At 48.7% G+C, this 10,536-nt stretch overlaps 1 protein-coding gene across 1 annotated transcript; it reads left to right on the top strand.

Moving 5' to 3' along the window:
* Positions 1-327: 327 nt before the first annotated feature.
* On the top strand, positions 328-6,785 carry CMTM2 (CKLF like MARVEL transmembrane domain containing 2). The gene is made up of 4 exons (XM_036346745.1): positions 328-660; positions 750-908; positions 5,599-5,700; positions 6,413-6,785. The coding sequence occupies exons 1-4, from the start codon at positions 328-330 to the stop codon at positions 6,632-6,634; spliced, it is 816 nt and encodes a 271-aa protein (XP_036202638.1). The 3' UTR covers positions 6,635-6,785.
* The last annotated feature ends 3,751 nt before the right edge of the window (positions 6,786-10,536 follow it).

Genomic DNA, 10,536 nt, shown 5'->3' with positions numbered 1-10,536 from the left:
TTGACCCTGCCCTGCCCCCAGCCAACCCAAGTGGTGGGCGGGGCGGGGGCGGGGCGGGGCGGGGCGGGGGTCTCCTGCGTGGGGGCAGCTGGGCGGGGCGGGCCCTGTCGGGGGAGGGCAGGTTGGGGGGCGGGGGTGACCTTCCCACGGTGAGACGGGCGCGTGCACAGGGCACCACGCGTTGGCTCCGCTCGTCTTCGGCCGTTGGCTGAGCGTGGCCTCTGGGCAAGTCGGTTGGCGCCCGACTTGGCTCAAGGTCAGGCCTGTCCGGGAACAGCAAGAAGAAGTTGGGCGGGCCCGTGAGAAGCCCAAAGGGTCCCCGCCACGATGGCAGATAAAGGCAAAAAGGGGGACAAGCCGGGGGCACCTCCTCCAGGCAGCAAGAAGGAGGGAGAGCAACCACCGGGGGAGGGCAAGAAGGGGAAGGACGAGGGGAAGGGGAAGGACGAGGGGAAGGGGAAGGACGAGGGGAAGGGGAAGGACGAGGGGAAGGGGAAGGAGGAGGAAAAGAAGGACGAACCGCCGCCCAAGCCCAAATCCGTGCAGCCCAAGGACAATGTGGGCACGCGGAAGGGGTGCCGCCGCTACAAGTGGGAGTTGAAGGACAGCAACAAGGAGTTCTGGGTGATGGGGCACGCCGAGGTCAAGCTCCTGAGCGTGGTGAGTCCTCGCCCGCCCGCCTGCCCGGAGAGAGGGGGGACCTCGGGAGGGAGTCGGTGAGAGCCCGCCCTCGGCGTCTCCCCCGACAGAGCTTCCTGATCGCTGCGCTCGTCATGTTCACCGGCACCGTGGTGCACCCGCTCCTCTCGCTCATGATCACCATGGAAATGTCCGTCTTCCTCTTCTTCATCATCGTCTACACCTTCGCCATCAACAGATACATGCCCTTCATCCTGTGGCCCATCACTGTAAGTGCGGGAGCCCGAGCCCGGCCCAGGTGTTCAGAGACCGGCCTCCCCGCGCGCCCCGCCCCCCCGCCCCCGCAGGCAGCGGTGTCGGGCATGGACTCAGCGCCTCTGGCGGGGGCTGGGGTAGAGGCGGCTGCATGTAGGTGGAAAAGGCTCTGAAAAAGCCCAGCTTCGGGGAAGGAGGCTCTTACCCACCTGCTGGTCAAACCCCCGGGTCTTTGCTCCTGGCCGGGTTTGCTCTCCTTGGGAGGAGGGGAGGTGCAGCCACGACCTGTTCCTGTACCAGCTCACATCCGATTGGGGCGGGCACCCAGAAGATACCCCATCCCCGGAATTCAAAGGGGAAAAAAAGCTTCCCATAAGTTGGTCAAATAAAATGAGAAATTTTTTTTTAATTTACTTCTAAAACAGCCTCAGATCGCCCAGTGACTATCCCTGTAAAGGGTGTTCCACCCAGAGAGAGGTTCAGGTCAAAGCAGTCGTCTGTTGGACTAGGACTGGGCAAGTTTACCCAACCACTTCTAGCCTCTGCACCTTCGTCTGTCATGTGAGGTCAGAGATGCTCACTGCTGCGATCGTCCCTGAGGAGTCGCTGCAAAGAGCTTGGCGGTGTGCCCCGGGACTGGTGGGCCTGAATGCCTGGCCCCTGGCCTGTGTAACCACAGAGCACAGACCTCACCCCACCATACCCACGGCCCTTGCTCACTGCCCATCCACAGCGTGCCTCCAGAGTCCTGGGCTCACCGCTTCTCTCACTTTACACACGAAATGGGCTCAGAATGGCCAAGCAACTTGCCTCCCGGTACCTCAGCCAGTAAGTGGCACCAAAAGAAAAGATTCAACCCAAGCTTTGTCAGTCAAATCTGAGTCCTTAACGGCACTCTGTCCTGCCAACTTGTTAAAAGTTATGAGGGTCCAGTGACCCACGGGTCTCAGGGAGGTGAATATGGGGATTCTCAGTATAGGGAGGGAGGGGAGAGGGCCACGCAAGGCTCTTGGGATGAGCAGAGGACAAAGTAAAGGGACAGGCAGAGGACAAGTTCCCAGCCAAGGAGCTTGAGAGAAGACACTTTTATTTCAGCTCCAGCAAGAGGAAAAATCAGTGAACCCTGAAAATCCTCCTGCTGCACTCACCTAAAAATTAGAGGGGATGTAAGCACTATTGCTTTAACTGAATGGCTGAGCTGGCGAAAGGAAGGAAGGAAGGAAGGGAGGGAGGGAGGGAAGGAGGGGAAGGAAAAGGAAAGGAAAAAGACACAGGTGCCAGAAATGGAAAACAGGAGCAGTGATCAAATAAGCCACTGAAGTGTGGGTGGGAATGGCTCATGAGGTGTTACCCTCGGACAGTGATGGCGAACCTATGACACACGTGTCAGAGGTGACACGCGAACTCATTTTTTTGGTTGATTTTTCTTTGTTAAATGGCATTTAACTATATAAAATAAATATCAAAAATATAAGTCTTTGTTTTACTGTGGTTGCAAATATCAAAAAATTTCTATATGTGACACGGCACCAGAGTTAAGTTAGGGTTTTTCAAAATGCTGACATGCTGAGCTCAAAAGGTTCACCATCACTGCCCTAGGAGTATGGGTTTTCATCCATTCTTAAGTTAGGTGATGAGGCACTGGTCCCAAGCAAAGTGGGGACTTAGAACTGCGAGCCCTGCCTGAAGACAGCACCCTGTAAAGACTACAGTACACTCTTAGGGGAAAGACAGAGAAGATACCTTTTCCCACACAGAGAAACAAGAAAGCATGCTTGCCCAGCCAGCAGAGCTCAGTGGTTGAACATCAATCTATGAACCAGGAGGTCAAAGTTCCATTCCTGGTCAGGGCACATCCCGGGTTATATATCTCTCTCCCTCTCCCTTCCTCTCTGAAATCAATAAAAATATATTAAAAAAACAAAAAAACAAAAAACAAACAAAAAAAACAAGCAAGAGAGAAACCAAGATGGCAGCCTAGGTAAAGACCTGAAATTGCTGCTTCGCACAACCACTTCAAAAATACAACTAAGCCGAAACCGGTCTGGCTCGGTGGATGGAGCGTCGGCCTGCGGACTGAAGGGTCCTGGGTCCGATTCCGGTCAAGGGCATGTACCTGGGTTGTGGGCATATCCCCGGTGGGGGATGTGCAGGAGGCAGCTGATCGATCTGATCGATGTTTCTCTCTCATCGATGTTTCTGGCTCTCTATCTCTCTCCCTTCCTCTCTGTAAAAAATCAATAAAATATATTTTTTAAAAAAATACAACTAAAAGACAAAATGGACATCATCCAGAACCACAGGAAGGCTGGCTGAGTGGAAATTCTACAACTAGAAGGAAAGAGAAAAGCACACTGAGACTCAGAGGAGGTGCAGAAGTAAAGTGCAGAGGTACGGAGGTGCACACGCGGAAAGGGCTGGCTACTGAGGATGCTGTCTTTTTCAGTCGGGAGGGAGTCTCAAGCTCCCAATGGCCCTGACTCCAATTCCAGGTGAGTCTCTGGGGACCCAGACTCATACAGGGAGAAACTGGACTGTCTGGCAGTGGGCAGAACTCGAGAGCGGCTTTCTCTCAGAGGTGCTTGCAGCGATTACCGGGACACTGAGACCCAGGACCTCTTAGGGCAGGGCTGAGGATCAGCCATAGCTGTTTGCTCTGCCCTGTTGATTCCCTGAGACCCTGCCCCACCCAAGCTGTGCACAGAGGCTTTTGCATATGAATGGTCTGGCCCTTTGCAATCAAAAATTACCTAACAAACTGCAGCTGGGCCAGAGAGACCCAGAACATCCAAAAGAAGGCCCAAGGCCCCAAAGCAGCTTGCATTACTTCACAGGTGGGCCTCATCTGAGCACCTCCAAATCCCAAACAAAGAAGAGGAATCTGCAGATCTTTCCGTAGCTCCTGCTGGGTAGCCTCAGGCAGACACTAAATTGGCACTTCCTTAGAGATCCAAGTGCCAGTGTACCCAGTGGTCAGAGTGGGACCATCCAATTACAGCTCCTCAGATCTATAAGGGACACACTCAGGGGGCAGACTCAGTGAGCACCAAAGCCCCACTGAAGCAAGTCTTGCCCCATAAGGGTGTCTTCAGCACAGAAGTTCTCCCACTGTAGACACAGCTGATTCTCACAGCCAATTGGCCTGGAGGTCAAATCCTCCCAGTGTTACCTACAACAATCAAGGCTTAACTACAACAAGACTGTGCACAAAGCCCACAAGGGGGTGCACCAAGAGTGTCTACCTCAGGTAATTGGGGAGGCTGAGCCACTGGGCCCTATAGGACACTTAGCACAGAAAGCCACTCTATCGACACAGCGAAGCATAAAAAATGCCGAGACAAAGAAACAGGACACAAATGACAGAAATGGAGGAAAGCAAACTACTGGATATAGAGTTCAAAACCATACTTTTAAGGTTTTTCAAGAATTTTTTAGAAACCGCTGATAAACTTAATGAGACCCTCGAGAAATCTAATGAGACCCTCGATGTTGTGATAAAGGACCAACTAGAAATTAAGCATACACTGACTGAAATAAAGAATATTATACAGACTCCCAACAGCAGACCAGAGGATCGCAAGAATCAAGTCAAAGATTTGAAATACAAAGAAGCAAAAAACACCCAACCGGAAAAGCAAAATGAAAAAAGAATCCAAAAATACGAAGATAGTGTAAGGAGCCTCTGGGACAGCTTCAAGTGTACCAACATCAGAATTATAGGGGTGCCAGAAGACAAGAGAGAGCAAGATATTGAAAACCTATTTGAAGAAATAATGACAGAAAACTTGCCCTACCTGGTGAAAGAAATAGACTTACAAGTCCAGGAAGTGCAGAGAACCCCAAACAAAAGGAATCCAAAGAGGACCACACCAAGACGCATCATAATTAAAATGCCAAGAGCAAAAGACAAAGAGAGAATCCTAAAAGCAGCAAGAGAAAGAAAGTCAGTTACCTACAAGGGAGTACCCATATGACTGTCAGCTGATTTCTCAACAGAAACTTTGCAGGCCAGAAGGGAGTGGCAAGAAATATTCAAAGTGATGAATGTCAAGAACCTACAACCAAGATTACTTTATCCAGCAAAGCTATCATTCAGAATCGAAGGTCAGATAAAGAGCTTCACAGATAAGGAAAAGCTAAAGGAGTTCATCACCACCAAACCAGTATTATATGAAATGCTGAAAAGTATCCTTTAAGAAGAGGAAGAAGAAGAAAAAGGTAAAGATACAAATTATGAACAACAAATACGTATCTATCAACAAGCGAATCTAAGAATCAAGTGAATAAATAATCTGATGTACAGAATGAACTGGTGATTATAATAGAATCAGGGACATAGAAAGGGAATGGACTGACTATTCTTGGGGGGTAAGGGGTGTGGGTGATGCGGGAAGAGACTGGACAAAAATTGTGCACCTATGGATGAGGACAGTGGGTGGGGAGTCAGGGCGGAGGGTGGGGTGGGAACTGGGAGGAGTGGAGTTATGGGGGGGAAAAAGAGGAACAAATGTAATAATCTGAACAATAAAGATTTAATTTTTAAAAAAATAAAAAATTAATGTAGATAAAATATTTGCATAATCTTTAATTAGGCAGAAGTTTGAAACTCATTCCTGCCCGGAAGCTCTGCCAGGCGGGCTGTCAGTGGGGCCTCGGCCGGCCGGGTCCCAGGCTGACCGACACTCCTCTCTCCCGTGCTCTCAGGACCTTCTCAACGACCTGTTCGCCACCGCTTTCCTGGCAGGCGCTGTGGGCTTTGCGGTGCAATCTCGCCAAACCATGCCAGTGAACTACTTTGTTGCTGTGGTGAGTCTCCCTTGTGGGGCTTGTTCATCTGCTTAGAAATCACCTCTTTTTGGAGAACGGGTGTTTTCCCCCCTTCGAAGGCCACAGAACGGCTTTTCACCGAATTGTGCGGTCCAAGCAAAGTTTGAAAGTAAAGCTGATCAATGTTCCCAGTGGAGAAGCCGTTGAAATAAATTTGATGTGTAGGGAGCCAGCCAAGCTGCTGGCTTCCTCCTTTTGCTGCTGACCCAGAGGCCAAAGCTCCCACCCGACCCCCAGGCCGGGTTTAAAGAAAGAAGTGGTGGGTGACAGGGCACTGGGGAGGGGGGACTCCGTCTCTGGGGTCTGGCCATTTAAGGGGACAAGGGGGTGTCTTTTACAGCACCTGCTTACTATCAGAAACCAGGAAGGAGGCCAGCGCTGTGCTTTGTGGTTGAGCGTTGACCTATGAACCAGAAGGTTCAACTCCTGGTCAGGGCACGTGCCCAGGTTTTGGGCTTGATCCCCAGTAGGGAGCCTGCAGGAAGCAGCCAATCAATGATTCTCTCTCCTCATTGATGTTTCTTTCTCTCTCTTTCTCTCTCTCTCTCTCTCTCTCTCTCTCTCTCTCTCCCTTCCTCTCTCTGAAATCAATAAAAATATATTTTTTACAAAAAAAGAAAAGAAACCAGGAAGGAAATAGGCCAACTTCGGGACGAAAAGCAAAAGTCACGAGGCCCCTCTTGTTTTCCAGGTCCTTATCGGTTTGGCTGCATTTTTCCCTTTAATCGACATATGCCTTCAAAGAAAACACTTCAGAGGCAAGAAGGTCAAAAAGAACGTGCTGGTTCCTCCTCAAAAAATGGCAGATGCTTCAAAGGAAGAGCCAAAAGCGGAGGCGGCAAAGCCAAAGGACGACAAAAAGGGAAAGCCGGCGCCAGCAGAAGCAGCAGCAGCAAAGCCAGGCAAGAAATGACACCAAGGAGAAGCCGGCGGTCAGACGTGGCCGTGTATTTTACAACGAAGCAGAGTCCCGCTGTCTTCCTTGTCTTCTTTCTCAATGATTTTCTTGTCCACTTAAATAACCACCTCTGCTCGGAAAAGAAATTCTCTTCAAATGGATTTTTTGTTCCTGCAAACAACGTTTACCGAAAGTTTTGGTGCCGTGAGGGGCTTGGGGGACCAGCATGTGGATGACGCTGGCTGTCAACGCTGACCAGCCAAAGGGGCCAGAGGAAAAGGAGAGAATGGAAAACAAAAGGATGCCTTTTTTTTTAACGTTATTTTTTATTTTTATTTATTTTAGAGAGGAAGAGAGAGACTCTAGGTCGGGGCACAAGGGCACATGGTTCACAGGTTGACGCTCAACCATTGAGCCAAGCTGGCCAGGCTCACGTTAATATTTTTATTTTTTATATATTTTTTTATTAATTTCGGAGAGGAAGGAAGAGGGAGAGAGAGAGAGAAACATCAATGATGAGAGAGAATCATTGATTGGCTGCCTCTTGCACACTCCCCACTGGGGAACGAGCCCCCAACCTGGGCATGTGCCCCTGACTGGAATCGAACCTGGGACCCTTTACTCTGCAGATCAACGCTCTATCCACTGAGCCAAACCGGCTAGGACTGATATTTTTTAAAAGCCTCCAGGTGGTTGCTAGGAGAGAAATAAGATTGCTGGCCTTCCTGCTTCCTCGAAGTTTGGTATTGGTCCTCATTTGAAAATCCCTCGGGAGGGCAACAGGGGTGGTGGCACCTCCTCAGGGCTCACAGACTCTGCGAGCCGGAGTCAGGCTGGAGTGGGCCAAGCAGGACGGGCCCAGAAGGGACTGGGGGGCTGGTTGCTGGGGAGATGGCCAGCGGTCCCTGGGACCTGCAGCATCTCTGTCCAGAAAAGACCTGAGCATAAGCCCTGAACATCAGCCGGGCCCCAGAGCCACAACTCCCACATGCACGCACCCCCCAACCCCCACACCAGGGTCAGGGCCTCATTCTCACCAGACAGTCCAGCCACTTGGCAACTTGGCAGGAGAAGAGCCATCCTCGTGAAAGAAAAGTGAGGTCCCAAACTGATGCCTGAGGAGCTAGGAGGGGAGAGGGTGGAGGGCGCATGAGCTCAGCCAGGAACCACATGAGAGAGAGGCGGGGAGGGTCAGCTGGGCCTGGGCTGCCGGGGGAGGGTAAAGACTTTGGCCTCTGTCCTAAGGGCCATGGGGACCCCTGAAGACTCAGGGTGCGCGTCCCAGTGGGAGGAGATGACACAGTCAGCTGCTGCAGAAGAGGAGGAGGCTGCCTGTCAGGCAGGTGGGAAAGATGGGCCGCTGGAGCAGGTCCCTGGGGAAGCAGGAAGAGCTGGTGTCTACCCTTCAAGGGCACCTCTGTAGCCCTCACACCACCCCCTGCTGGCCAGATAAGGTAAGGCAACCCTACTAAAAGGAGGGATTCACATGAGAAAAACCAAAACATGGACACCATCCTGCCGAATGACCCAGAATTACATCCCCCCCAGATATTTAGCCAAGAGGACTGATAAACTAGAATGTTGTAAGAGCCAAAAAGCTAAAAAATAAAATAAAATAAAAAAAGCCCAAATGTTTCAAAGGAGGTACACTGTGCTACGTTCACACAATATAATGCTACTCAGCAACAGAAAACCAGCTACTGGCACATGACAGAGAATGGCGATAAAGGTAAAAGATCATGATGAGTCTCACTGAACACTAAGTGGAAGAAACCAGACCCAAAAGGAAGACACACGGCCAGTGTGGCTCAGTGGTTGAGCATCAACCCATGAATCAAGAGGTCACTAGTTTTGATTCCTGGCCAGGGCACAGGCCCAGATTGCAGGTTTGATCCCCAGCAGGAGGGTGCAGGAGGCAGCCAATCCACACTTCTCATCATTGATGTTTCTCTCCCTCCTCCTCCTTTCCTCTCTGAAATCAACATTTTTTTTTAAATAAAAAGAACGTACCATATGATTCTATTCTGAAGTTCAAGAACAGGAGAAAATACAGTGAAAGAAATGGAAACAGTGGTTACCTCAGGAGGTGGAGAACAGGGATTGATTACAGAGCATGAGGGGGTTGGGGGGCATGAGACAATTCTATGTCTTTATTTGGGGAACTGGTTACACAGGTGAATACATCTGCCAAACCTTTGACTGCATGCTTAAGATCTGTGCATTTCATTATATGCAAATTTTACCTAAAAGTGTAAGGTAACTATGACTGTGCTCAGAATCCAGCAGAAAAGGGTGGAGCTTGTTAAACTCCTCTGTGTGGCCATTCCTCTCTCCCTGGGAGGCAGGTATCTGAAACAGTGTTTTTCCACACCCCAACTTTACACATTGAGGAACTAGAAAAAAAAGCAAACTAAACCCAAAGCTAGGAAAAAAAGAGGAAATAATAGACCAGAGATACATAAAAGAGAGAATAAGGGGAGGAAATAAAATCAACAAAACCAAAGATTAGGTCTTTGAAAATATCAACAAAATTAACAACCTTTAGGTAATGACAAAGAAAAAAGAGAACACAAATAACTAAAATCAGAAATGAAAGCGATGGTTACTACTGACCATACAGAGAAAGGATGCTAAGGTAATTCTATGAATGAGTATATGCCAACAAGTTGATGAAATGGAAAAATTCCTAGTAATACACAATTACCTAAACTCACAGAAGAAAAAATAGAAAATCTCAATACACAACAAGTGAAGAGATTAAATTAGTAGCCAAAAACATTTCCCAACAAATAAAAGTCCAAGACCAGATGACTACACTGGTGAATTCCACCAAACATTTCAAGAATTAGTAATTCTTCTCAAACTCTCCCAAAAACTAGAAGGGAATACTTTTTTTTTTTTTTTCCTTGAGGAAGGGAGAGGGATAGAGAGTTAGAAACATCGATTAGCTGCCTTCTGCACACCCCCTACTGGGGATGTGCCTGCAACCAAGGTACATGCCCTTGACCGGAATCAAACCTGGGACCCTTGAGTCTGCAGGCCAACGCTCTATCCACTGAGCCAAACCGGTCAGGGCAAAGGGAATACTTCTTAACTCATGCTATATGCCAGCATCACCCTGATACCAAAACTAGATAAAGATATCACACAAAAACTAAACACCAGTATCTGTTATGACTTTAGATCCAAAAAATTCCCAACAAAATACTAGCAAACCCAATCTAATAGCATATTAAAAGGAATCTACGCCATGATGAAGTGGGATTTATTCCAGAATAACATCGCAAAGCTTTTAAAAACTGACTGGACATTGGAACCACAGGCCAATGGTGGGTAGGCCTGAATCTAACCAGATTGACTGTCTGCTTTAGCAACAACAAATCTCTATAAAAGTTAAGCAAACCCAGAATTCAAAACATAATGTTCAATATTTGCCAATGTTATTTACGATAAGGGCTTAATTCCAACATTTAAAGGAAAACTCATACAACTTAACAAAAAGAAGATAAACAATCCAATCAAAAAATGGGCAATGGACCTAAATAGAGCCTTTTCGAAAGAGGACATACAGAAGGCCAAGAGACATGTGAAACATGCTCAAGGTCACCAATCATCCAAGAGATGCAAATCAAAACAACAATGAGGTACCATCTCACACCTGTCAGACTGGCTATCATCAACAAATCAACAAACAAGTGCTGGTGAGGATGCGGAGAAAAAGGAACCCTCCTTCACTGCTGGTGGGAATGCAGACTGGTGCAGCCACTGTGGAGAACAGTATGGAGTTTCCTCAAAAAACTAAAAATGGAACTCCCATCTGACCCAGTGATCCCACTTCTAGGAATATATCCCAAGAAACTGGAAACACCAACCAGAAAGGATATGTGCACCCCTATGTTCATAGCAGCACAATTCAC

The sequence above is a fragment of the Myotis myotis genome, unplaced genomic scaffold, assembly GCF_014108235.1.
Source record: "Myotis myotis isolate mMyoMyo1 unplaced genomic scaffold, mMyoMyo1.p scaffold_m19_p_19, whole genome shotgun sequence".
NCBI lineage: Eukaryota > Metazoa > Chordata > Mammalia > Chiroptera > Vespertilionidae > Myotis > Myotis myotis.
The sequence above is the reverse complement of the archived record's forward strand: the minus strand, read 5'-3'. Positions and strand labels throughout refer to the sequence as shown.

Coding starts and splice junctions, on each gene's coding strand:
- CMTM2 (XM_036346745.1), top strand. CDS start 328: ATGGCAGATAAAGGCAAAAAGGGGGACAAGCCGGGGGCACCTCCTCCA. Junction 661..749: donor AGGTCAAGCTCCTGAGCGTG/GTGAGTCCTCGC, acceptor CTCCCCCGACAG/AGCTTCCTGATCGCTGCGCT. Junction 909..5,598: donor TCATCCTGTGGCCCATCACT/GTAAGTGCGGGA, acceptor CCGTGCTCTCAG/GACCTTCTCAACGACCTGTT.